Here is a 27,577-nt window from a genome sequence, read left to right as displayed (position 1 = left end):
TGGTCTCCAAGGCAGGACACCTCCAAAGCCACTCCAGAGTGAAATTTCTGGCACCTTTTATTTCCCAAAACTCTGAGCACAGAAGGCCCAGAGCCTCAAAGAAGTTCCTATGGGGAAGTAGAGACACAGAAATGGCCTCCAGACACTCCTGTAGACCAGAGGACCAAGGATCCCTCCAAGCCCGGGGCTCATCTGTGAAGAGGAGGTGGTGGTTTGCTATGGGTCTCCTGGTTCTGATGTGGTTAATCATCTATACCCAGAAGCCAGTAGGTACATTCACTGCAATGTTTGGAATTGGTCAGAGGGGAGGGGAGGCTTTAAAACTTCTGAGTTTTGCCAGGCAGTGGTGGCACACATTTTTAACCCCAGCACTCAGAAAGAGAGGCAGGTGGATCTGTGAGTTTGAGGCAAGCTTGGTCTACCAAACAAGTTCCAGGATAATTACACAGAGAAACCCTGTCTCAAGAAACCAAAAACAAACAAACAAAAAGCCCTCTGCATTTCACGGTCCCCTGCCTCAGGAGTGCTGGGTGCCCACCATACCCTTGGACCCCTATTGCTAGCAGTTTCTCACATCTACAGTGAACCTCAGGAATGGTCAGTCCTGGGCCCTGGATGCAGGTGGAACACAGTGCTGAAGGCAGAAGGAGATAGTGAGGATTCAAGACGAGGGCAAGGCAGAGCTTCAGTTTGCTGTATCACTAGACGCATGAAGAGTGCCCTCCTGGCGAGGGAGGAGGTTTGCAGGCTTAGGTACAGGTCTAGGCATAGGCATCTCTGGCCCCAGCCTCTTACTGCTTCTTCCTGCTTCCAACCCTTCCTGTCTCCCCAGCCTCCTGCTTAGTTCATTTCATACCCCGCAGACACCATGCAGGGCTCCTTCCTCAGATCCCCGCCTCCCCACCAGACTACCAACTGTCTCTAGCCACGCCCACTTTACCTCCCATCTGTATCTATCATTCTGTTTAGTTTTTAAAAATACGTTATTTAGCGCACGCCTTTAATCCCAGCACTCAGGAGGCAGAGGCAGGCGGATCTCTGTGAGTTCGAGACCAGCCTGTCTACAGAGCTAGTTCCAGGACAGGCTCCAAAGCCACAGAGAAACCCTGTCTCGAAAAAAAAAATTTATTTAGTCGGGTGGTGGTGGCACACACCTTCAATCCCAGCACATGGGAGGCAGAGTCAGGCCCATCTCTGAGTTCTAGATCAGCCTGGTGAGTTCCAGGACAGCCAGGGCTAGACAGAGAAACCCTGTCTCAAAAAAACAAACAAAATTGTCTTAGTGTCTGTATGTGAGTACAGGCACACACATGTGCCGCAGCCTTCCTGTGCAGGTCGGAAGGATATAATTCAGGTCACCTGGCTGTGGCACTGGTACCAGCTGCACCATCCCACTGGCCCTTGTTTAGCTTTCGTTGCTATTAAAGACGGAGCTTACACTACAAGCTGGCCTCAAATGCTGGGTAAGAATGCTGGAATCTTAGGCTTTAAGTCAGCGTATTTGGCTTGCCATCTCAGGCCTGGTGGGCATGATGGTGACCGTAATCCCAGCATTAGGTGAGGGAGGCAGGAAGAACATTCTCCACTACATAGGGAGCTCAAGGGCCACAAGAGTCCCTGTTTCAAAAACAAAACAAAAGCCTGGAGTGGTGGTGGCAAAAGCTTTTAATCCCAGCGTTTGGGAGGCAGAGGCAAGCAGATCTTCATGCGTTCAAGGCCAGTCTGGTCTACATATCAAGCTCCAGGATACAGAGAGACCCTGTCTCAAAATCAAACAAACAAACAACCCAGGTATGAAACAGTTTTAGGACTGGAGATACAGCTGAGTGAGCTGAAGAGTTCATGTCCAGTCAGTGTTAGCTCCTTAGCACTGAAGGGGAAAAGAAAAAAGAATCTGTAGTGCGTAAATCCCACAGCCTTCCATCTTGTTTTTCTTATTTTCAAAGGATGGAGCGTTCCACTGCTTATAAGTCATGGAGTTTCCTCCTTACCCCCCAGTCACCAAGTTTCTTAGAGTTTTTCTAGCCAAGGTCATCATTTCCAATTACCAATTTAGCCTTCTATTGTAGCTGTTTCCTTGACTGTATCTGCGGGAGAGGATAGCCATTGCTCACCCCCCGGAGACCCTGCCCCCTGCAGCCACTTAGCTGCCCCTGAAAACCACACCATTGTCTTGGTGGGTGGCACTTTGGAGGTCCTCCCACCAGGCTTCTTGTCTGCCACCCCTGGCATAGATCACCCTTCACATCACTGACAAATCGGTTTCTCCCACCCCCGGAGCTCCCCACACACACTAGGAGGCTGGTCTCGTGGCTTTTGGGTCCCTAGAATGGAAAAGATGAGAAGAGGCAGGATCCAGATTCAGAAACTAGCTCTTTGCTGTGTGCCGGTGGCTAGAACACATCCCCCTTCTGTGTTGCCTTTTAAGAGGCTGTTGGCAGGATAAAATAGGCCTGGATGGCAACTTAGAGCATGGGAACCCCCTGCCCTTCCTCCTGGCAGCCCTGCCCTCCTCCCCACCTTCCAGCTCCCTCTCACTTTGTGCTCCCCCACACTTTTCAGAGGTTTCAACACTGAGGGGAGCATGTGGGCTACAGGACTTTCTAGCATCAGCGGGAAGAGCCTTCCCTGGCCTTATCCTGCCCCTTAAGATTCTACCTAGCACATCTAGGTAGTTTCTGAGTTCCAGACTCCCCTCATCTTTGAGACACTTAGCACTTCCCAGGCATCATCCCAGCGTCTTGGCTCTGAGCCAAGCACATCAGCTCTACTTCTCACAACACTAGTGTCGTCACCCAAAGGTGCCCTGCCATTGGTGTGACCTTAGGCGGATCTGAAGCGTCCGTATGTGGCTTGCTTTGCTTTGAGGCAGGGTCTACAGCACAAATGCCCACCTCATTCATGTGTGTCTGGCTTCAGTGTGATCTCTGCCCCACCCCCCAGCCCTGGAAGAGACATAGTTAGCTTTCTATTTGCTGTGCTAAAACACCATGACCCGAAGCAACTTGGGGAAAAAGGGTTTATTCCATTGCACGGGTTATAATCCAACATGCAGGGAAGTCAGAGCAGAAACCTGGAGGGTGGAGCTGAAGGAGAGGCCATGGAAGGTGCTGCTCACTGGCTTGCTCTTCCTAACTCTCTTCACCTGCTTTCTTATTCAACCCAGGACCACCTGCCAAGGGTGGCACCCCTTCAGTGGGCAGGGTCCTCCCCCAGCAATTAGTAATCAAGAAAATGTCCCACAGATTTGCCTACTGGTAATTTGATGGATCTGAGCTATATAGGACCCTTTTTATTCCTTTTTTAATTAAAAATACCTGACTTTAATTTTTTTTTGTTTTTTTCGAGACAGGGTTTCTCTGTGGTTTTGGAGCCTGTCCTGGAACTAGCTCTTGTAGACCAGGCTGGTCTCGAACTCACAGAGATCCGCCTGCCTCTGCCTCCCGAGTTCTGGGATTAATGACTTTAATTTTTTAAATAATGCATTTATTCTTATTTTGTATGCATTTTTTGTGTTTTGCCTGCATGTACATCTGTTAAGGGGGTTGGACTCTCTGGAACTGGAGTTACAGATAATTATGAGTGTCATTGTGGGTGCTGGGAACTGGATCCTGGGTCCTCTGGAGGAGTCATCGTGCTCCCAACTGCTGAGCCATCTTCCAGCCCTGATCCTTTTAATTTAAAGTCAAGGTCTCGGCCGGGCGGTGGTGGCGCACGCCTGTAATCCCAGCACTCGGGAGGCAGAGGCAGGCGGATCTCTGTGAGTTCGAGACCAGCCTGGTCTACAAGAGCTAGTTCCAGGACAGGCTCCAAAACCACAGAGAAACCTTGTCTCGAAAAACCAAAAAAAAAAAAAAATAAAAAAGTCAAGGTCTCACTCAGTCGCCCAAACTGACCTGAAACACACTCTGTAACCCAGGCAAGCTTTGAATTTGTTATCCTCCTGCCTCAGCCACTCTTTTTTTTTGTTTGTTTGTTTTTTCGAGACAGGGTTTCTCTGTGGTTTTGGAGCCTGTCCCGGCACTAGCTCTTGTAGACCAGGCTGGTCTCGAACTCACAGAGATCCGCCTGCCTCTGCCTCCCGAGTGCTGGGATTAAAGGCGTGCGCCACCACCGCCCGGCTCTCAGCCACTCTTGTAACTAGGATTAGAGAGCCTTGAGACACAATCTATTTATTTTTATTTTTTTTAAATATTTATTTATTTATTTTGTATATAATATTCTATCTGTGTGTATGCCTACAGGCCGGTAGAAGGCACCAGACCTCATTACAGATGGTTGTGAGCCACCATGTGGTTGCTGGGAATTGAACTCAGGACCTCTGGAAGAGCAGGCAATGCTCTTAACCGCTGAGCCATCTCTCCAGCCCGAGACACAATCTAATGTGGCTAGTTAGTTGGTTCTTTTCAACACTATCTAGGAAGTACTTGAAGTGCAAAAATACACCAGGTGCTCTGGGTGAGTTGATGGCTTGGGCAGTGACTTGCCGAGAGGCCCACACTCAAGTGGTAAAGTCCATGTGGCTTCAGCATGGCATAGCACACAGACACAACACACATGCTCACTCCTTCCCCAGCACAGGGATTTCCTCAATCGTGGACTAAACATCACTCAGCGGTCCCAGAAGCTAGGCTGAGAGGTGTGGGAATGGAGTCAAGGAGCAGAGGCCGTTTATCTGCGCTCAGATCTCCTTGCTGCTCCTGCTTTTATCTGTGTTCTTCCCTGTACCCTCGGGACCTGTGACCCATGTCAGTTCAGTGTAACCAGCTGTGCCCTGGTGATGGACCCCATGAAGAAGCAGAGCTAAGGGGAAGAGTAAGCCACCATCACTGTATCCAGCATCTGCCATGGCTGAAGCCACCAGCTAGTTTTGGAAAATTATCTCCATTTTTTTCTTAAGTGAGTTTGAATCTCAGCAATAATTCTTCCTCATCTATACAGTCCCTAAGTACTGGTCATTTTTGTCAGTGGCTGAAACTTGAGTTGACCTAATGGCCCCAGGGCTGAGCAAAAGGTCCTGGGTCCTCCTGGACTACTCTTGAAATCTCCCAAGCACTAGGTGTCCTGAGTTCTCTCCTGGCTCTGAGCCAGTAAGCATTGCTTCCCACTATGATGATCTTGGACTCTAGTTTAAGCCTCTTTCTTCTCATTGGTAAGGGGCCCCTTTCAATAGTGCCTATTTATTTATTTTTGGTTTTTCAAGACAGGATTTTGCTGTAGTTTTGGAGCCTGTAGTGGAACTCTTCGAGCTCACAGAAATCCTCCTGTCTCTGCCGCCTGAGCGCTGGGATTAACGGTGTGCGCCACCAGCACCTGGCCCCTTTCAATATTTTCAAGGATGGCTGTGGATCTCTGTACCTGCTGCTCCCGGGGTGGGCAGCCACCAAGCCCTTTAGCCTACCGCCTCCATTCCTTTCCTGTAGCGAGGCTCGGAGAGGCGGATGTGCGCCTTCTGTGTGTACCCAGGCCATGTGGAGCTGAGCCCGGAAGAGGCAGCAGAGAAGCATTAGTTCTGGAGAAGCAGTCCCTCGCCCGCCACCACCCCTCCCTACTGACTGCAAAGGAGTTCAAGTTGCCCAAAGTAGGAAAAAGCCCCTCTCTCACCGGCTGCCCACGCCAACCCCTGCTATGGACTCTGCCCTGTTGGCTGGGGACGCTGCTCTCTCTCCAAGGGAGCTAATGGCCTCTCCTGCCTGGCATAAAGACATTCATTTCCAAGTGTAGGCTCGAGTCGCACAGCTTCACACTCCAGCTTGGGAACAGGGTGATCTTGGAGCTGGGGGGGAGGGGGGCGCTAGGCTATCAAATGGTGGGGGGAGGTACAGGAGAGCTCAGTGGGAAGTCCCCGTACCTCTAGTCCATAGAACAGCAGTTTCTTCCATTCGGGCTGGCTCTGGACGTGCCATTTTTGGCTCTCTGAGCCTAGGTTCCTGTTTCTTGATTTTTAAAGACAGTCTTAACATACAGCTCTGGCCTGCCTAGCTTTCTGCAGCAGTTTGCCATTGAATTCCCACTGTCCTCCTTTCTCTGCTTCCCAGAATGCTAGGATTCCAGGCCTATGCCACCATGCCTGGCTTGTACCATCACTCTTGTTTTATTGTTTTTCAAGACAGGGTTTCTCTGTAGCTTTGGACCCTGTCCTGGAACTAGCTCTTGTAGACCAGGCTGGCCTCGAACTCACAGAGATCTGCCTGCCTCTGCCTCCAGAGTGCTGGGATTAAAGGTGTGCGCCACCATCGGGCTTTGACAGGTGACAGGATAGAGTAGTTAGGTCCTAAGCACTTGCCTGATAGTGTCTGGTATTTCTCTCCCCTACTTCATCTTTCCTCTGATGTGGCCCTCACTGCTTTTCGTCACATCCCTCGTGAGCCCTCTAGCTGTCTTCAGTCACACCTCTGCTTCCTACCCTTATCCTGTGCTTAGCTGACTGTGGGCCTCTACACCCCCCACACCCCCGCAAGCCTCTCAAGAGCTGTCTGCATGCTCTCCACACATACACCTGTTCCTCTTTAATGCTGGCATGGGCCCAGCTCTTTGCTAAACTGATCTGGCAAATGTCACCTTGTTTTGAAATACCACGGGGACTCCTTGGCCTTATCTGCCTGGTTGACATTGTTGGCAACTTCTGGACATGCTCTTGGCCTGTATGGAGGTCCTGCAGGGGTGCCCTGCAGGCTGTCATGCTGTCCCTGGCGGCTCCCTTTGCTTTTTGTGCCCAGTTCTGTGTTACCGTTTCAGGTCCCTTGTCCGTTTTCTGTGCCGAGTCCCTAGCTATCCTCACACTGGATCTGGCTGGCATTTATTATTTTTAAAACAGGATTTAAAAAAATAAAGCGCAGCTGCCAATACTAAAAATCCAGCTTCCACAGGAAACACATGAACGAGCACACATTGTTGCTATCTGGCAAATCTGGCTTCCCTGCTTGGAGGACATGGCGGGCCTGTGTTCAGGACAAGGGGTGGCTACCCCCAGAAGGGCGCCTGGCAACAATTGCCACCCACCCTGTGCTCTTGCTCTTTGGTATCCATGGAAACTGAGAATGGACGGAGAGGGCTTCACAGTTCAAGAGAAACAGGAGAGTACATTTCCCTGTGAACTAAGAGATGCTGTGTTTAATATGCTCAGCATGTCTGTGTTGAAAGACTAACACATCCTACCTGATTCACTTCTGCTGTTACCTGCTGGGGCCTGGGCCTCAGCTCTCCCCAGGTGTTAATTACAAGCATTTATATTGAGTGCCTGCCCCTGCCCCAAGTTCACTCCTGAATTGAAGCTAAGGTGAATCTAGCGGGCATCTTCAGCTGCTTCCGAGAACTATCTTCTAAACACCCTTAACACTTCACTCCTTAAGCAAACATTTACTTTCTATATAGATGTTCTAGACTCTGCAGGAGCAAAGACTAGCCCTCTGAGACCTTGTTTTCATAAAAAGGGATCATCCTGAAGGTACTTAAGACAGGGACCCCACCCCGCAAAGAGCACATGCCGTGAGCACACTAGGCTGTTCTGATCTGAGTCTCCTCTTGGGCTCCTCACCTGTTCAGGTTTGAGACAGGAGATGACAGTCCCTTTAGAATGGTAGAAGGCATCAGCACTAAGTAGGAACCTCTGGAGAATGATGTGCCTCTATGAAAATCCACCCAAACCCATCAAATACAGCAGCAATGATGGCTTGGTGGTTAAGAGCACTTGCTGTTCTTCCAGAGGACTGGGGTTCAATTCCCAGCACTTAGCATGAACAACCATCTGTAACCCCTGTTCCAGGGGATCCAAAGCTCTCTTTCAGGCTCCACAGGCACCACACATGATAGTGGAATACATACATCTATGTAGGTAAAAGACCCATACACATAAATTTTAAAACCATAAATGAGCCAGGCAATGGTGGCACACACCACTCGGGAGGCAGAGACAGGGGGATCTCTGTGAGTTCGAGGTCAGCCTAGTCTACAGAGCTAGTTCCAGGACAGGACGGCTAGGGCTGTTACACAGAGAAACCTGTCTCAAAAAACCAAACCAAACCAAAACAAAAAACAAAAAGAAATCTAACCAACCAAAAAATCATAAATGGCACAGGGTAGAAGGCTTCCTGGAGGAGTACTGACTGGATTACAAACATAACTCAGTACCAACCAGTCTTAGAGTAATTCAGCCAGCTTTGTTCCTGGTCCAGAGGCTGTACTGGTTACCTTGGTTACATGTCTTAACATTTCTCTGGGCCGCATCTAGAAAATGAGTAACCAAGGTTGGACGCTACAGCTCAGTTGATAGAGTCCTCGCCTTGCCTATGATGTACAAAGCCCTGAGTTCGATTCCCAACATTGTATAAAACCAGGTGTTATCCCAGCACTTAAGTAGAGATGAGGGACTCTGAAGTTCAAGATCTTCCCTGAGTTACATAGTAAGTCCAAGGCCAACCTTGGGATACATTAAACTTTGTTTCAAAAACAAAGCAGAACAAAACAAAACAAAATAACAAAAAAAGAGGTAACCAAGAGACCCAGGGTGTAACAGATAAGTCATGATGCATTGGGGAGGCTAAGACAGGAGAACCAACTTAAGTTGAAGCCGGCCAGGAGACAATGAGTTCCAGGCCAGAACCTGTTTCAGAAAACAAAAAAGGCTGGGCATGGTGGCCCACACCTTTAATCTCAGAGGCAGAAGCAGGTGGATCTTTGTGAGTTAGAGACCAGCTGGTCTACACAGAGAGCTCTAGGACAGCATAGAGCTCTAGGGCTACATAGAAGGACCCTGTCTCAAAAACCGAACAACGAACAACTGCATCAAGCTGGAGAGAAGGCTCAGGAATCATTCAGAGGACTGAGGTCTGGGTCCCAGCACCGAATGGAAGCTAAAAATCTAAACTCCAGTTCCAGAGAATCTGATGACCTCTTCTAGCCTCCAGGGTCACTAGGCATGCAAGATGCAGACATACATGCATGCATGCATACAAGCAGATGTTCATACATAAAAAAAACTCTTAAAAGGAAAAAAAAAGCTGGGCAGTGGTGGTGCACACCTTTAATCTCAGCACTCAACAGGCAGAGGCAATAGAATCTGAGTTTGAGACCAGCCTGGTCTACAGTGTGAGTTCTGGGTCACACAGAGAAACCCTGCCTTAAAAAAAAAATTGTATACTAGAGATGGCTCAGTGGTTAAAGAGCACTGGCCGCTCTTCCAGAGGACCTGGGTTCAATTCCCAGCAACCACGTGGCAATTCATAGCTGTCTGTAGCTCCAGTTCTAGAGGATCTAACACCCTCACACAGACATACCTGCAGGCAAAACACCAATGCATATAAAATAAAGTTAAAAAAAAAAAAGAATTGCAGGCACCTGGCAAGGTGGGTGGGATAATCATATGACGGGTAGGTAGCTTCTGGTACATACTGGATCCCTCCGGCTTGTCATGGGGTCCCGTTTCCAACACTGCCTTTCCCTGGAACCTCCTCGGACACTTCAGACTCCCATCTAGGGCTTGAGCCTGGCACTCTGGCTCCCCTCTCCAGCAGATGACACGCAGGCTCACCTGGTAGTCACTGCGGGCCATGTCTCACATCTGCACGCCCACCCCCAGCTATACCCTAGCCTCCAAGGCAGGCCTAACCAGTGGCTTCCTTCCCAGCTGTGGGCACTGGGCCCAGCACATGGGGTCTACACTGCACCTTCTTCCCAGTGACCATGCAGCTTCGACATTCACACGAGGCTCGGCTCCAAAAACCGTCTTAACCCCCACCCTTCTGCTTGAAGTCTTACTGTTTCAGATGCAAAGGGGGAGGCAGACAGCTAGATACAGGTTTATTGTGGCACTGGAACCGGGCCTAGTATGGCCAGCACCAGTGAGTGACGGTGATGGAAGTGAAGTAAGGGGATTGTGAAGAAGGTGAAACAGGATTCAGGGAACCCCAGGATCCGGCCAGGAGTTGGGGCTGGGACAACCACTGCCAGCCCTACACAGAAATGTTGAGGGTGATCACTCTCGATTTCTCACCCCTCAGGCAGGGTAGGGCGGTAACAGTATGTGGAAGGCACTCAGACGTGGGAGAAGGCATGGCTCTTGCAAAGGGGCTTGTCCTTCTTGGAGTAGAAGGTCTTTCCTTCCAGGTTGATTTGACAGATCTGGGGACAATGAAGGTCCAGTCATACTCGGCAGGTGGGAGTGGGAGAGGCCCTTTCATCCCTCAGGTAGGCAGGAGATGGGTGTGGGGTGGTGAGGCACACACACACACACACACACACACACACACACACACACACACACATGTTGGGGGGGAAGGGTGTGCTTACTGCACAAACAAAGCATGTGTCATGCCAACTGAAGCCCAGAGCTTCCAGGAAGCGGTCTCCAGCATCAATCTTGAAGTCACAGCCTCGACATTTTGTGCCAAACATCTTCTCATAGTCTGGTAATGGGGTCATGGAAAAGAGGGTCTATAGTCACACAGCCCCCCAACCCAGGCCCTCCTCGACTTCCTAGGCCACCGGATACCTCGCTCGCAGTAGGGCGCCCCTTCCTCCATGTAAAAGGCTCTGTTGCGAATAGGTGTCTTGCAGGCAGCGCAGGTGAAGCAATGCACGTGCCAGGTCATCTTCAGAGCATGCATGATCTCCTGGAAGAGGCCACAGTCGCTGTCAGGTTCAGCCCAGCCCCCAGAACACAGGAAAGCTGGCATGGGCCCTCACACTGCGTGAAATATTACATTTACATATGTACAGCTCCCAGAGCTACTGCCAACTCTCCAAGTCCGCATGTATTAGGTCTCCTCAGACTTGCATGTCTCAAACAGCTCCAGACTTTCCATCCTAAACCTGCTCCTCCCACAGTCAAGCCTTCCATCTGTTCAGGCCAAAATCCACCTCCTCTGTTTTATTTTTTAAGTTGTCTCATGTAACCCTGGCGAGCTTTGAACTCCTGAAGCTCTTCTCTACCTTCTGAGGGTGGGTTTTCAAGTGTGTGCCACCACGTCTGACTCGAAATTCCCCTTTTCTCTCATACCCCACATCAGTGAGTACCGAAGGGTCCACCTTTGAGACACACCCAGCCTGGTGACAATTCAAAGGCCTGCTGGGTACAGAGTTCAAATGGCCTACACAGCTTATGAAGGTCCTGTCTTTAAGAAAAGCCAAGCCCTGCGCAGGATCCAGCAGTCAGGCCTGTCCTGTTCCCTCCCCTCACTCACACGCCAAGCACACCATGTTGGGGCTACATCCCAGCTATCCTTCTACCCACACAGGTCCTCTCCACCTGAAGTCTCCCCAACTCTGACTTTCTGTGTAGAAATCATTCTCCCCACAGAGCCCACTCTGACACCAGTGACCACTCCAAGTCACCTCTCCTACACCACACTGGCAGGGCCTCTCCCTCTCTTATCCTGGAACATTTACTTCACTGACACCCTCCCTCTTCCCCCATCCTTCTTAGACGAGGAAGACCCACTCTGTGAATGGATCTATTCCAACAGTGCCTAACCCACTGTGGGTCCTCAGTGAACTTGGCCCCAGAGGATGAGCTCTCCCTAGGGACAGACTGGTCATCCTGGAACTGTTACGTTCACCTCAGCCAGAGGCTGTGGAGGGGCACTCGGCAAGAGCTTTATCCTCTTGTAAAACATGGCTACCTATCTTGGGAACTAAGTACCTGAACCTAGTCTTGTTGGACTGTTTAGAAAATGACCCCAGGTTTGCAGCCAGGGACCCCAGGTTCTTATGAGCCAGATGGGTCCAAGTGGAGTTTGGGTCACTCGGGGATTACCTGGACTGATTCAAACAGTGGTTCTGACAGGTTTTTCTTGGTGCCTCTCGTGTGCTAGGCTACTCTACCACTGAACTATACCTAGCCCAGATCTGTAAATGATGCTCACGGACTCAGAAATACAAGCGTGGCCATGCCAAACATAATTCTGGGGGACATCTTAGCTCTGAGATGACAGTACATCTGTACTATACAAAACTACACAGCCTAGTCATCTCTGTGTCTGGCACCTTACTGCCCTGGTCCCCCCCAAAGCTTTCTGAAGCTCATCAGACCTCCTTCACTCCCCCCTCCACTTATCCCTCCCCCTCTCAAATGACACCTGCGACACAAACTGTCCTTCTGCTTGTGGCCTTCTCTGAGGGAATTCCCACGTGTGCTGGCCTTCACAAGTGTTTACTGACCACCTTCCACCATGGGGCACAGTCCTTAAATCAAACAGTTCTGCTATTGACTCAGAGTCCACAGCAAGGGGTGCAGGACAGGACAAAGGACACGGGACAGTGATGTCACTGCGGAGGGCGGTCTGATGGGAAGAGAAGGTATTGGTGGGGAGAGCAGTGATGGTGCACCCCTTTCAATCCTAGCACTGAGGAGGCAGATACAGGTGGATCTCGGAGTTTGAGGCCAGCCTGGTCTACAGAATGAGTTCTAGGATAGCCAGGGCTACACAGAGAAACCCCGTCTCAACAAATAAGTAAATAAACAAATTAATTAATTAAAAGGTATTCCTGGGGTTGGAGAAATGGATGTACTGCCTTAAAGGGGCCCAAGTTTGGTTCCCAGCACCCATTTTAGGCCAGCTGTAACTCCAGGTTCAGGGCATCTGACACGCTCCCTTGGTTTCTAAGGGCACTTGCATTCATTCACGGGTGCACATGCCATTAAAAAGAAAAATAAGAGGAAGATGAAGAGGTTCATGAGGAAGTGACAGCTAAATCCAGGCTGAGGAAGAAGGCGGTGCTAAGAGGATCTAGGATGCCAAGGTTCTGCAGGAGAGGGACTGGAGCTCTCTGAGAAGACGGAGAGCCTGGAGGGCCGCCGCATGAACGCGAGCAGTGAAGTCCGTGACTGACAAGAACAGAGCCGTCAGGCTATCCCTAGATCGTGCCAGGTGTCCAGCAGTAGACCCCCTACTCTGACAATGCTGACATCATCTGAGGTTTGTGCTGCTCTCCGACTCCTGCATGTGGGTGTGGAGTCAGGAGCAAGGAGGATTTAGGGCCCTTACTGGAACACCCGGAAGACGGATGAGGTCACACTTTTATCCCTGGTAGGGTAAGTTCCTTCCTTTCAGGCAACTGATGAAACTCCTTTGCAAGGTATGTGGCCACCCAAAATAAAGGCTGTGTTTCCCAGCCTCCCTTGCAGCTCGGTGTGGTCACTGACTGGGTTCTGATTAACAGGTTGGCAGCAGAAGGGCTAACTGACAGCAGCACCCTTTAAAGATGGGTGCCTCCCGTCTCTTCTTCCTTTTCTGATCTGGGGCTAGCTGGAATGTGGACACCTTGGCCAAGGCTCAAGAGGCATCCTGGACTACGAGTCCATGCTGAGAATGGCTGGACAACAAAATGAAGTAGCCTCAATCTACCTACCATTCAGTCCCAGGCCACCTCTGGGTGAAGCTCCTAAGAGTTCTCTATTCCTCACTATTCTGAGTGTCACACTGGGAACTCTTTGGCCACACCCAGCAGCCTTGCCTCTGTATCCAGAGAGGAGGAAACAGAAAGCAGAGAAGCCCAAACTGGCAGAAAATCTGACACTGGAGTGGCTCTGGGCTCAACATCACATTTTCTGTTTGTTTTCTCAAGACACGGTTTCCCTGTAGCTTTGGAGCATGTCCTGGAACTATGGAACTAGCTCTTATAGACCAGACTGGCCTCACAGAGATCCACCCGCCTCTGCCTCCCAAGTGCTGGGATTAAAGATGTGCGCCACCACCGCCCAACTCTCAACTTCATATTCTTATCCCTTTCCAGGTCTCAGTCTCTATAGTGCAGAATAGAAACCCACTCAGGTTGTCACCCGTACCTGTTCTGTTCCCCGCCTTGAGCCCAGGACACCTACAGTCCCCACACTTCCCCAATGAGAGCACCTGGGAGTGGGCTCCCCTTGGGTCACAGGCTAGACCTGCCTGCCAGGTTTACATTCTTGCTACACATATCAATGAAGTCTCAAGTCATGTTTTGATGGTAGCCAGGCTTGTGCAGAGAAAACCTGGTTGGATTATGCTCTTTTGTTTAGCCTTTGAGGGACAAACAGGGTTTGCATCAAATGTTTCAAGTACTGGCATGCTATCTTCCAGTCTCAGCGTGGTACATTAGGAGCAGTAGACACTGGGCTGGCTGTTCGTGGCTTTGAACACTCCCTTCACTTCTGCTGGCAGCTGCAACCCAGACTGGAGGGCAAAAGCACAAGTGGCCCTCAGAGTCCTCAGGTCCAGTCTGGGGCTTTTTTTTTTTTTTTTCGAGACAGGGTTTCTCTGTGGCTTTGGAGCCTGTCCTGGAACTAGCTCTGTAGACCAGGCTGGTCTCGAACTCACAGAGATCCGCCTACCTCTGCCTCCCGAGTGCTGGGATTAAAGGCTTGGGGCTTTGATTAACAATGAATCAACAATACTTGGGAAGCCTGAACTGGACAGATGCAGACACCAACTTTTTGTTTTGTTTCTTTGTTTTGAAGACAAGGTTTCTCTGTGTAACAATCCTGGCTGCCCTGAACTCATTCTATAGACCAGGCTGGCCTCACAAACAGATCCACCTGTTTCTGCCTCCTGAGTATAGATGCTACTTCTTGTTCTTGTCATTATTCCTTAAACAATACAGTGTAACAACTTTCTATATTACATTTATGTTTTATCAGGGATTATAAGCGATCTAGAGATGGGCTGAAGTATAGAGGAGGACGTGCATCGGTCACATGAGAGTGATGCTACTTTATGTAGAATTGAGCACCAGTACCTATGGGGTCTGGCCGGGACCAACATCCCTCCCCCCATGGCCAGCTAATGTGACAAGCACACTGGGTTTCCTACTTCCCATGTAGTCAAGGGGGACAGATAGTATTTCTAGCCAATAACGGAAGTCAGTTTGTATTTTTTGGGTTCAACTGCAAAACCTTACATGCAAGGCGTAGGCTTGATCCTAGCACACCCTACCCCACTAGAAGAACGGTATTTGCCTTGTCTCTCCCGCCTGGGCCTCAGAAGTCACCTAACAAGCATTATATAATACCAGGCACCCCTGAGCATCACTCTAGCCCAGGAATTCTTTTGACTGAAATATATAACCCTATTTCTAGCAGTGCAATGGTCTTTTCTGTTACTGCAGCCAAATGCAGTCCCAGTTGGAGCAGCAGCTGTCTCGACCATTTCCCTTCTTAGGGTAACATCAGCCTGATGTATTTCAGGGCACTACCCATCCCTCAGTCACCATGGTTCAGATGGAGCTCCAAGCCACCTGTCCATTTTGACAAGATGGAGATTCACCTGACAGCTACAGGGGTAGGCAGACTCCAGCCCCAGGCAATCAAGACTAGGAGAAATTGACGTGACTCAAGCTAAGCCAATGAGAGGCAGCATCAGAACCTCCAGGTACCAGTAGGACTGAGGTGGTGTCTCTACTGCGGAGCTAAACTGGGGAAATGAAACCTTCTCCAGAGAAGAGCATGCCGGGAATGAATCAAGCCAACAAAAGTAAAAACAGGGAGCTGGAGAGATGGCTCAGCGGTTAAGAGCATTGCCTGCTCTTCCAAAGGTCCCGAGTTCAATTCCCAGCAACCACATGGTGGCTGACAACCATCTGTAATGAGGTCTGGTGCCCTCTTCAGGCCTGCACACAGACAGAATATTGTATGCATAATAAATAAATAAATAAATAAATATTTTTTTAAAAAAAAGTAAAAACAGGCAAACTCGGGAGACCATGGTGTTTGGCTGTGCCTGAAGTTAGCATCTTACAGCCCTGGCTGTCCTGGAACTCCCTTTGTAGACAGTCTGGCCTTGAACTCACAGAGAGCCACTGTCTCTGCCTCCTGAGTGCTGGGATTAAAGGTGTGCGCCACCACCACTTGGCTCTTTTTTTTAAGGACTTATTTATTTAGTATGTATACAGTGTTGTGACTGCACACCAGAAGAAGGAATCAGATCTCATTATAGATGGCTGTGAGCCACCATGGGGTTGCTGGAAATTGACCTCAGGACCTCTGGAAGAGCAGGTAGTGCTTTTAACCTCTTAGCCATCTCTCCAGTTCTCTTCTACTTTTTTTTCTTCTACTCTTTCAGGTTGGAGAGGTGGTTCAGTGGTTAAGAGCACTTGTTGCTCTTGTAGAGAACCCTGGTTTGGTTTTCCAGCACTCACATGGTAGGTCACAACCACTTGTAATTCCAATTTCAGGGGACACTGTCTTTCTGCCCGGAGAGCACCAGGCGTGAATGTGATGCACACACATATATACTGGCAAAGCACTCAACGCCCATAAAATAAATACACCAAAATTAAAAAAAAAAAAAAAAGGTTGGTCTTTTAAGACTATCCTGGCTAGTTGGGTGGTGGTGATGCAAACCTTTAATCCTAGCACTCGGGAGGCAAAGGCAAGCAGATCTAGGAGTTTGAGGCCAGTCTGCTCTACCGAGCAAGTTCCAGGACAGCTAGGGCTGTTACAAAGAGAAACCCCATTTCAAACAAACAAAAAATGGATCCAGACTGGTATAAACTAAAGCCATTGCTAGAATGCTTTTTGTTTTCTCCAGGCAGAGTCTCACCATGTAACCCAAACTGACCTGTTACCCATAATCCTCTTGCCTCTGCTTTCCAATTGCTGGGATTAGAAGCAAATGTCACCATGCCTGATGAGGCTGTTTGTACACAGAATGGAACCAGGGCCTTGGACATGCTATGCGAGTCTCCACCACTGAACTATAGTCTCGGCTGTCAGGTGGTTAGGATCCTGGAGGTTCATGCTGAGAGTCCCACACTGAACAACGCTGACAGGCTCAATGTTTACTTTCTTGCCTGCCCACCTGCCTACCGCCCTCCTACCCACCTGCCCTCCTGCCCACTGCCCTCCTGCCCACCACCCTCCTGCCCACCGCCCTCCTGCCCACCTGCCCTCCTGCCCACCACCCTCCTGCCCACTGCCCTCCTGCCCACCACCCTCCTGCCCACCTGCCCTCCTGCCCACCGCCCTCCTGCCCACCGCCTTCCTCCAGCCCCACTCACTCCAGTGATCTTCTTCTTGCATTTGGCACAGCTAGGTGCGTAGCGCACATCATAGCAGGAGGGGCAAAAGATAGCCCCCTTCTCCTCGAAGAAGCCACCCTCTTCCAGAACCTTTCCACACTGGCTGCACACAAATTCTTCAGGGTGGTATGCGTGGCCCAGCGCTACCAGGTAGCGGCCCCTGCAAGGAGAGGGCATGAATGCAAATGAGGTAGACACTCCAGGAGGAAGACAGGCCTGGTCTCTCCATACAGAAGAGGAACCAAACGTAAGGGCAACCTCTCTTGACGATGGAAGCTGTTTTGGTGCCCTGGTTTGGGAGGGAGCTTGAGACTACCAAGACACTCCTGGGGGACTACTGTCCACTGCGAAGATGAACCTTCAACAGACCCTGGTGAACACCATCCTGCTTGCCTATTCCATTTTGCCTGAGCAGGGGCCTGGAAGCCCTAGAGAAATGGAGGGGATATTTTACATATCCTTTGACTAAGGGCTGATGGGAGACAAGAGCAGCCCACCAGGGCCAACTAGGAAGGTTCTAGAATCTGGCTCTGAAGGACTGTGTGACGCAGTGCATAGAGGGAGGTACCTGTGGCCTATTGGTTCTGAGAGCAGCAACTTAGCCCAAGCGTGAGGGGGAAGCGGCAGACAGGGAGGCCTTCTTTATCCAGAGTGTGGCAAAGTGAGAGGCACAGCTTCAGAGTGCCGCTGGCACCTCCCTGCTCCAGACTGGTGTGCGTGTGGTAGGAAGTGTAGGATTAAGAACCTGAGGATTGGGGGCTGCAGGGATGGCTTGGCAGTTAAAAGCACTTGCTGCTCTTCCACAGGACCCAGCTTTGTGTCCCAGCACCCACATGAAGGCTCATAGCCTTCTATAACTCCATCCAGTTTTCCAGGGAAATTCAACGTCCTTTTCTAAAGGTTTCTGTGGGCACCAGACATACAAGTGGTACACAGATACACACATGGGCTACACACCCATACGAAAAGAAAAATAAATTTAAAAAGATCTGAGGTTCTACGCTAGATCCCACCCTGCTTCAACCAAATTCTTAATTCTCTCAGAGTAGCAGCCGAGGTATGGCAGGTGGATAAAGCGAGCCAGGATCAGGCTGCGGGGCAGGAAAGCCAGGGTTGGGGGGGGACCACTCACCGGATGATCTTGTGGCACTGGTGGCAGATGGGAGTCTTGCCATTATTGCTGCCCCCTCCTGCGCCCCCTCCAGCTGCGGCCTGCACTATGGAGGTGCGGTTCTGCAGAGGCGTGGGTGTGGCTGGCTGGCTATGCCGGGTCAACACTGTGCTAGTTTTGTCTGGGGCATAGCGCTCGGCAAATGCAGGGTCCACAGCCCAGGGTGGGCGGCTGGTAGGGCTGGGGGTGGTGGGGCCTGACAGCCAAGGAAAGTAGATCCAGAGGGGTACTCAGGGAGCCCAAAGTGCAGAGGGTAGAGCCCAGGGTCACCTACAAAAGCCCACCACCCCTATGATCGTGGAGGCTACCCACCCTTCTTCAGACCCAAGCCCACTTTCTTACCAGGCCAGGGTTCCTGGGGTATAGTTGAGGCTGGGGCTGGGGCTTCTGTCCTGGGCACCTGGCTGCAAGATCTGCCATTCAAGGCCCTGCCTGGCCGAGGCTCTGGGCATGGTCCCACCCCCTAACTTCAGTTGTGCTGGCCCCATGGGTAAAGCATGAGGGCATGAGAGATCCTGGAATGGATTCTGGGTCCCTCCAGGGTACAGGTAGGAAGGGGTGCTTCCCCCAAGTAGGTTAGAGTAGGTCTGCTGTGTAGAGCGTGGAAGCAGGGCAGGGGCTTCTGCTCCTATGGCAGCCTTTGAGTCTCCTCTCATACAGGAGAACCATGGTAAGGTACCATCATCTTTGTTAGGTACTTCCTCCCACCGAGAAGCAGACCATAGGACCCACGCCAAGTCTAAACCACTTAACATCCCGTATGCAAAACATAACCAGACCCAACAAGACAGAAGACAGAGGCAAAGGAAGCAGGGCTGAGAACGTTTATTTTCATGCTCAAGGCAGTGCAGACCTGGCAGACAGTAGTACCACAGGGCCAAGAGGGAAGGCAGTGTCAGACGAAGCCAGGCCCTGTGCCAGGCGGGCTTGCCAGGACCAGGCCAGGAGGTTCAGGTCAGGAACATGAAAGCGGTAGGCAAAGCTTGGGGCACCAATGGGGTGCCCTGGGAGGGAGTAGCAGAGAAAGGACAGCAGAGGGCAGCAGGCTGGCAATGGCCAGGCTACGACTGCACGTTGAGCACGTGGGCAGAGCGCTGGTGGTGCCAGTCCCGGAGGCGCGTATAGCGTGGGCTCTGTAGCTCCAGGACATACTTTTCCCTGAGGGGCAGAGAGAGAGAGAGAGAGAAAGGAGGAGGAGGAAGTAAAAGGAAGGAGAGATGGAAGGGAGGCAGGGAGGATGGAGGGAAGGAAAGGCGGAAGGGAGAGAAGAGAGCCCTGGCAGGGGAGGGCCGGGAACAGATGCGGGCAAGTGGCTGGAATGGAAGAGTGGGAGGTTAGGGAGAGGGGCTAGTGCCCACGCTTTTACCTTGACTTCTTCATGTATTCCTCATCCGGGTCTTGCACTGAGAGGATAGAGGCAGGCATTGATCAAGAGAAACAACGGTCACCCAGCCTCGAGTCCTGGCAAAGTCAGGCCTAGGCTAAGGCCCAGAGAGTCTGCCCTGACCTGGGCCAGCACTTACTGAACTCTGTGCCCGTGAGGTGGGCAAGGATGCGGAAGGAGCGGGACTGGCCTGTCCCCGGCCGTGGCCGCCAGTCTTCGGTATCCTCCATCAGCCGCTGCTTGCTGGCATCGGGGACCAGCTGTCTGAGCAACTGTCTGTGGGAAGGGTGTGGCTCAGAACCTCTGGTTCTGGGTGAGCACCAGGGGCAGCCCCTCCCAGGATCTGATGTGCATGGGTTATGGTGACAGGTGAGAGAGGGGAAGGGTGAGGGGGTGGGGCAAAGGGCCCTGCTGGATAGGTGGGTAGGTAGGGAAAGGAGAGGTAGGAGGAGGGTAGCCAGGGCAGGGAGGGGCTACCACCCAAGGTGCTGAAAGGAAGGAAAAAAGTGAGAGGAAGAGGGGGCTCACTGACTTGTCAGGGGTCTGCACCTGTGAAGGAAATAAGACAGATAGACAAATAAAGGGACAGATACGGGAGAAGAAAGGTGGGGGAGATCAGAGCAGTGGAGAGGGAGGCAAGGTGGCCATGAGTGTCTGAGACTCGGCCAGCCCAATACCACATCCCAACCCCAGACTGCCCAGGAGGGCGGAGCCTGTGCAAGAGCAACAGCCTTAGGTGGGGCTCTATGCCCACAGCCCTATCCAGCCGCCAGGGACTGCTGCCACACGGTTAAGGGGCTTGGGTACAGCACAGACTGAGCAGTAGCGGGCAGCTTGTGTGTGCTTGTGACAGGGCTAGACAGTGTGGACCACAGACAGGAGTGAGTGGGCGAGTGGGCGGGGCTGACATACCCATTCTGCTGCGGGGTGCTGTCAGTAGGTGGGGGTGCCCCAAAGGGCCGGGCCGTCTTGTTGAGGGAGGCGCTTGGTGCAAAAGTATACCTCGGGGGGTCGGCGGGAGGGGTCAGGGCCTGGGCAGAGACAGAGCCAGGCAGGGTGGGTGGGAGTGGGGGCTGAGGTGGGAGCAGAGTCACCACCACCAAGGACAGTGACAGGTCCAGCTCCATTTACACATCTGGCCAAAGGCTAAGGGTGGAGGGGTAACTACGATTTCAAGGAGCCCATTTGGAAGTGATGAACTCAACCCACTCTGTGCCAAGGGAGACCAAGGATGGGCAGGCACACACAGCACAGGCTCGTGGGAAGAAGCAGGCAGACAGACAGGCAGGCACGTGTGCGCCCAGACCGTGCGGCAGCTCCTAGCTCCACTCTTTGCCTATACTCTTTCCCACATATTGCCTATACTGGCATCTGTCCTCTGCCCTTAGCCAGGAAGAGGGTACCAAGGCTGGGTCAGGGAGGGCAGGCCAGCCCTTTAGTTCAAGCCCCTCCCTTTCTCAGCCTAGATATTGCCCGCACAACCTACCTTCTGTGGTTTGCTCTGAACAGGCTGGGCTCTGGAGAAGAAGAGAAAGGAATGACGGCAGGTGAGCCAGACCAGAGATGCCCTCACCCCTTCATCCTGGCTCATCCCCAACTACACACACACACACACACACACACACACACACACACCCGTACCTGCTAAGACCCAGGCTGAGGCGCTCCCCACAGGCACGGATCTTGTTCTGGGCCTCAATGTGCGTGAGGTTCCCTGCGTTCTCGCCATCGATGCTCAGCACCCAGTCTCCCACGGCCACGCCAGCCTGTGCAGCTTTGCCCCCAGGAGTGAGCTGGGGGGGAGGAAAGGTCAGAGGCCCATGGGCACACGCACACCCAAGCTGCACAACTGGCCATTCCATGGCTTGATTGTCTGTTCTCCTCTGTGACACCCCGCCCCCACAGTCCAGACACAGCTGGCAGACAGCTACCTTCAGGCTAAAGGACACACTTGCAAGCTAGGACCTCAGCCTTTGAGGTCTCTGTTGGTCTGCTCTGGAGGCTCCTTCCCCAGGGACTGAATGCCTTCATACATGTACTCTTGCTCTCATTGCTGCATACTCTTTTCTTTGTTTTGTTTGTTTTGTTTTGTCAGCCAGTGCTGGTGACCACCATTCCACCAGGCCTACTACATTCCCTCATTTGCCACCCAAACTAGAAAATTCCCAACTCAAAGCCAAAAGAACCGGAGACATGATAGTCATCCAGGGGTCTGAAATCAAGGGCCACTCGGCCATCTGGCAAGTAAACTGGCAGGCCGAGTTTACACTTGACGGGTAGTAGGAAAAGTGGGGTGCAGGCTCTCAGAGGCCCAGCAGGCTCCTCAGGTGAGCTGATGCAGTGTGTACTGAAGCAGAGGGAAGGCAGAGAGGTTCTGGGGATGCTAAGGACAGTCTCTGACTCAGAGACTGCAGACGCTAGGACAGAAGGGGGAGCTGGACTTGACAGCTCTATTCTGTGCCTGAAGGGGAGATGAGCAGAAGAGAGAGAGGGTGAGTCACAGCCCTTTCTTTACCTGCTAACAACCGGTAAGAATAGCAACTCCCAGAACACCTAGGATTGACACCGCATCTCCCAGCGTGCTTGCAGAGGAGTCTGGGGACACACCCTGCTCACACTCAGAAAAGACAGAACACCACCAACACCTGAACTCAAGTCATGCAGCCAGCAAGAGCTGCAGCCAGGGTTTGGATCTCCACCAGAACAGGGCAGCTAGGCTGTGCAGGAGGTCGCAAAAGACTCTGGGGAGCTGGGCGGTGGTGACACACTCCTTTAATCCCAGCACTCAGGAAGCAGAGGCCTGTCTGGTCTACATACTGAATTCCACAACAGCCAAGACTATAAAGAGACCCAGTCTCAAAATAAATAATTTTTTTAAGAAATTAAAAAAAAAAAGACTTTAGGTACCAAGCCTAGCACTGTACACATACAATGCCAACACTCGGGCACACTAAGCAGGACTGGCAGTTCAATTCCAGACATTGTCTGAAAAGAGACTCCTTCATGCCTTAGCTAATTTGGGGTCTTCATGCCCCTCTCACCTTTATTTCACTCCCATCAGTGCCTTATAATGGGGACAGGGAAGTGACACCCCAAAGGGGAAGTGACTTGCGCGTGGTCACGGTGAGTCACCTCACCAAGAGATGGAAACCTGGTTTAGCCACTCCTTCCTATACAGGCTGCTTCCTGAGAGGTGCGGGGTGAGACCGAGGTAGGGAGGTCTTCTGAGGAGGAGCAATTGGCCCCTAAAGGAGTGGAGGAGTGAGGGGGCAGGAGGAAGCATTTGAGGGGTCAGACAGCAGGCAGAGTGGGAGAAGGCAGCATGGGGCGGCCCTTTGGGAAAGGTGGCTAGTGAGATTAGGAGGGAGAAAGCAGGGGACTGGACAGTGTTACAGATGGGGGTGAGTCAGCCTGGGAGCTCCACTGAGCAACCCAACCCCCAAATCCCAGACATTACCTCATTTTCCAGGCCTGGGCCCACAGCCAGCCCTAGCCCCTCCTACCTCCCTCTACTCTGGGGTCAGGGGAGGGATAGCGAGCTGGCTGGCCCAATTTAGAAAAGCCCACCCCACCCATCAGGGCCCCATTCCAGGGCAGGGCTCAGCTGGTGGCCCCACCCACACGTTAAGGCTGCTGACAAAGGAGCCCAGGGACCAGAGTGCCCCCAACAGGCAACATCTCAGAGGCCATCATTACCGACGAAGAAACCAAAACCTACACCACACTGGCCAGCACTTTCCCAGAGGGGAGGAAGAAGATATAGGATGTATGTGTGGGGGAAGGGTCCATTGCTCTTAGTCACCCTGCTGGTTGGGGCGGATTCCAAGACAGCCCCAGGGAAGGGTCCTGGGAAGAAGACAGCCTGTATGCCTGCCTACCCTGAAGAATCCTGGGGAGAATGCAGTCTGAACGCCTGCCTGCCCTGGCCACCATGTCTGACTCCCACAGAGATGCAGCTTTGACATCCCTCTCAGGCTGAACAGTGCTGGGAAATTCTCAGGCCCTTCTGGGCTGGGCTTGCCCTGGGTTTCCTGCCAACAGCTGCCTGCCTACTCCATGGCTGGGTGGGCCTTCCTAGGCAGGCGGATATCAGAGCAGGAAGTCCCTGCCCCCTTTTTGACCCTCTAGGTCAGTCAGAGATACCAAGTTGGTGTGCTGCCTCACCCGCTCTGGCACAAAGTTTGCTTTAAGTCCTACTGACACAAATGACTGATGGATGGATCAGGTGAGGGGCCCACCAATGGGACTCAGGGGCCTAGACCTAGGCCAACCCTTTTGGGTTCTGTTAACTAGCCACTGTTGGCCATCCCAGCTGGGGCTGCATTCTTGGGCTTATAAGGCAATCCCCCTGCCACAGGGAGGAGTCAGCTCCAGCCCCACCCCCCCATCAGACAGAGGAATGGGAACAAGAATCCAAGAGGCCAGCCTCACTACACCTTTGCTTAGGGTCAAAGGTCACTATAGCCTGACTAGAACCAACAGACTGAGACTCGGGTCCTTGCTCAGCTTGGGAAGAGATCCTCTTCCTTAAATTTACAGAATGGAAAAGCCGTTTTGTGCCTTAATTCATATCCTTGCTCTGCCAGGGACTTGCTGAGTGAGCTCCTCCGTCCCTTCAAGTTCTGTCCCTTTGCAAAGCAGGATGACCACTGCTATCCTTGGGTAGCAGTGACATTAAAGCTAGGTGCTGCTTAGCACCTGGCTCCACACGCTGCTCTTCAAGCTAAGACACTTCTTGGAGACATCAGCCGGGATCCCATACTGCAGAATCGGTTTCTCCTTGGCACTCACAGATCGCCAAGGGGGCTTGGTGGGATAGCACCGAGTACCAAGTCAAAGCAGGAATGCTGGGGGCGGGGGCTCCTCTTCTACTAGCTACCTAGTTGGTACTCCCTGGAATAAGTGTCTATTTGGACTAGGATACTCCTGTCCCGTTGGCCCCAGCATGCTCCTGCCATTACCATTTCCTGGAAACATGAGCACCCAAGAACCCTTGGGGAGTACGTTCCTCAGTCTAGGCTCACCCGAGAGATGGAGAGGGGCACATTGAAGTCCTTGCCCCCTTGCAGCCGGAAGCCCCAAGGTGCTGGTCCCTCCAGCACTACCTTGAAGGAATCCATGGTGTCTGTTCCTGTGAGGAAAGGGGAGGTCAACACTGCAAACTGGCAGGCAGGTCCAGATCTCATCACTAGCGTTGCCCAGGTACCAGAAAGCACAGGCGGCCGCTCAGCACACACAGGCACTGGGAGGCAGGTATCTAGTCGGGTTTGGCGGGGCTCCTGGCAGGCAGACCTCACAGGCAACAGGCAAGTTCTCCACCCTGCCCCCTGCTACCGGGAGGGTGAGGAAAGTCCTCATCAAGCTCGACTTCTTTTCTCCTCCAGGGGTGGGCTGTGGGGCTAATTGGCACTGCTTGGCCCAAGCTAACCTGGAATCTCAGGAGGGCGGCAGGGTGAGTCAGGGGCCAACTCCCCCTCCTTCCCCGGGTCCCAGCAGGCCGCTGAAGCCTGCTCGGACTATATAAGGCTTGTAAGCTGACACTGTACAGAGCCCGTGGAGGGAGCACTTTAGGGGCTTGGGATGTGAGGGGGAGGGGTGGGAAGGAGACCGCTGGAGTGGGTTCTAGCCATTTTGGGACAGGTCGAGGCTGCAGGCAGCCAGGGCGGGACCCCTGGACACAGCAAGGGGGGAAGAAGAGGGGTGCTGACTATGTGGAGAGTGACGGGGCCAAGTCCCTAACGCGTGGCCAGGGACGGGATTCTTTCTGGAAGCCAGAGAAAGTAGTGCCACCTACGCACGAAGCTCCCTCCCTTTCCAACGTGACTCTGTTTCCCCTCGTCTCCCGCCCCAGCCCGGCGCTTGGCCGCGTCCCCACCGCATACGGTGGCGCAGGCGCCAATCAGCCCCACTTCGCCGCAGGAAGGCGGGGGCGGAGGCTGCGGCCGAAGCTAACCGAGGGAATCTGGCACAGGCCACGAACGCCCACGCCCTCACCAGCACCTCGGAAGGCCACAGGACCCTACAGGCTGCAGCCCACGAAGTCCCCTCGCGGCCGCCAGTACCTGAGTGCCCAGATGGGCCGCTGCTCCGCAGCCTCCCGAAGCCGCGCTGGAATCCGCCGTTGTGCTCTGACCCCGCCTCCACGGACGCCACGCAATTTGAGCCCGCGGAAGGGGGCGGAGTCCTAGGCCACGCCCTCCTCAGGCCACGCGAGTGGACATCCCGGGGTCGGTGGGAGGACCCAGTCTATAAACCCTGAGTCTCCGGGAGAGGCAAGGAGAGATTGGGCATTTACCCGGGCACTTACTCTCTCAAGTCCGACCGCCGCCCAGCCTGCGCCCTGTTCCAGGCTTTCACCCAATCCTCTTGCGCCTCCCACTGGCGAAAGAGAAGAAAAAGCAGCCTTTTAAAACACCCAGGTTTTAGTGGTCTCTCTCCTTATTCTCCCTTTGTGGAGGAAAATGGCCTCAAAACACCCTTCTGTCAGGGATAATGTAGAGGTCAATATGGACGGCACCGTCAGAGATTTCGGACTGCCTAAATTCCAGGGAATGGAGCGAGACAGGGTAGTTTCAAGTTAGCTTTCCGGGGGTTAGGGATGTAGCTCAGTAGGAGAGCGCCTGCTTAACTTGTTGGAGGCCCTTGGTTCAATCCCCAAAACCAATCAACCAAAGTGAGGCTCGCAGGACAATCTGGAAGCCAATAAAGAAGTGAGTAAGTAAATAGTAAGAGCCGACAGTCTGTTGTTCCAACAACAGAGTTGGAGAGGGCCCCTTGCTCCACTTGGGGCCTGGCAGTGAGAGTTCATCCAGACAGAACCAGTAGTCCACAGTCCTGCGACTTCCACCACTATCGGCATGGATTATATCCCCTTTATACCCCCACCGGAGTTCACAATCCCTCCTATGGGGTTGGGGTGGAAGGGGCTGCCATGGGGTGTTCTCAGAGCCCCTACTTTACTCTTGGCGTTAGCCAAAGCAGAAGGGAAAGCTGAGTTCTGCTGAGTGTTTGACCTCCCTTTGCTCCTCCCAGGACCACCGTTACATCCCCTTTCTCCGTCATGGTCCTGACTACTCAAACTCCCTCCCAGGAGTAGTCACCTTTGAAGAAATCCTCCTCGGTAGGCTACTAATTGCTCTTCCTCTGGTAATCGCTTGTCTCCCAACTCTGCCGCTTTCCCGAGGTCTCCACGGCCTCCATCAAGTCAGCTGCAGCCTTCATGTTTCATCCTGCCCTGCTGAGGAACGCTGGTCAAGGCTAGACTGAGCCACTTCCTTTTACTTTTTCTCTTTCAAGATCCAGTGCCCTCTTCTGACCTCTTCAGTCACCAGGCACACACATAGCACACACACTTACATGTTGGCAGAACAGCCATACACATAAAATAAAAGTAAAATAAAATAAAGTCTGCTGATGTTGACCAGCTGTCCTTGAACGTGCGTGGATTCCAGATCTTCTCACCTCTACCTCCTGAGTGCTGAGATCACACCACCAAGCCCAGAGCTTCCTCATCTAAAATGACCTTTCTCCCTGGTTCTAAGGCTGTCTTCCCCCACTAGCTCCTCCTCTGCCTCCTGTCTGCGCCATCTGATCACTATTCTCACATTGTAAGAGCCCATATTGTCCTTTGGTTTTCAGTAACACCGAAAATGACTGACCCATGCTTCTCCCTGAGGAACTACAGGCATCAATAATTAATACCTTGTCCAGATGTCTGCTAGGCCAGTATCTCAAACTCTGTGTCCCAATCCAAATTCCTCTAACTCCTTCCTGGTCCGAGTCAGTGACATCATTCACCCAATCTGCTCAGTAGAGCCTATGAAGTTACATGTCTTTTCTCATCTCCATCATCCCCCAAATCTGCAAATTCCACCTTTGAGATTCTTCACAGCTAATCATTGCCGCTGTTCCGCTGCCATCTTATGCTTCCACACCTAACAGTCTCAGTCCCCGAGCTGATTGCCCCCTCTCCCCCTTACCCCTGCAGGCTTCATGAGCCGCCTATGTGATATTCTTAAAGCAGAGATCAC

At 52.3% G+C, this 27,577-nt stretch overlaps 1 protein-coding gene across 6 annotated transcripts; it reads right to left on the bottom strand.

The window, feature by feature from the left end:
- Positions 1-9,784: 9,784 nt before the first annotated feature.
- Pdlim7 (PDZ and LIM domain 7) lies at positions 9,785-25,737 on the bottom strand. 6 transcript variants are annotated; one of them, XM_075969511.1, is made up of 14 exons: positions 25,610-25,737; positions 24,572-24,678; positions 21,189-21,340; positions 21,034-21,064; positions 20,460-20,578; positions 20,076-20,096; positions 19,687-19,823; positions 19,530-19,566; positions 18,506-18,567; positions 18,125-18,359; positions 16,972-17,152; positions 10,490-10,610; positions 10,288-10,403; positions 9,785-10,119 (listed from the first exon to the last, which is right to left on the bottom strand). In XM_075969511.1, the coding sequence occupies exons 2-14, from the start codon at positions 24,665-24,667 to the stop codon at positions 10,033-10,035; spliced, it is 1,395 nt and encodes a 464-aa protein (XP_075825626.1). In that variant the 5' UTR covers positions 24,668-24,678; positions 25,610-25,737; the 3' UTR covers positions 9,785-10,032. The 6 variants fall into 6 exon arrangements, with proteins under 6 accessions (XP_075825626.1, XP_075825628.1, XP_075825629.1 ...); XM_075969513.1 differs by lacking the exon at positions 20,076-20,096; XM_075969514.1 differs by lacking the exon at positions 20,460-20,578 and having other exon boundaries at positions 20,080-20,096.
- Positions 25,738-27,577: the final 1,840 nt, after the last annotated feature.

Source organism: Microtus pennsylvanicus, chromosome 4, assembly GCF_037038515.1.
Source record: "Microtus pennsylvanicus isolate mMicPen1 chromosome 4, mMicPen1.hap1, whole genome shotgun sequence".
Lineage (NCBI taxonomy): Eukaryota > Metazoa > Chordata > Mammalia > Rodentia > Cricetidae > Microtus > Microtus pennsylvanicus.
This window is presented reverse-complemented; position numbering and strand designations above follow the sequence as displayed.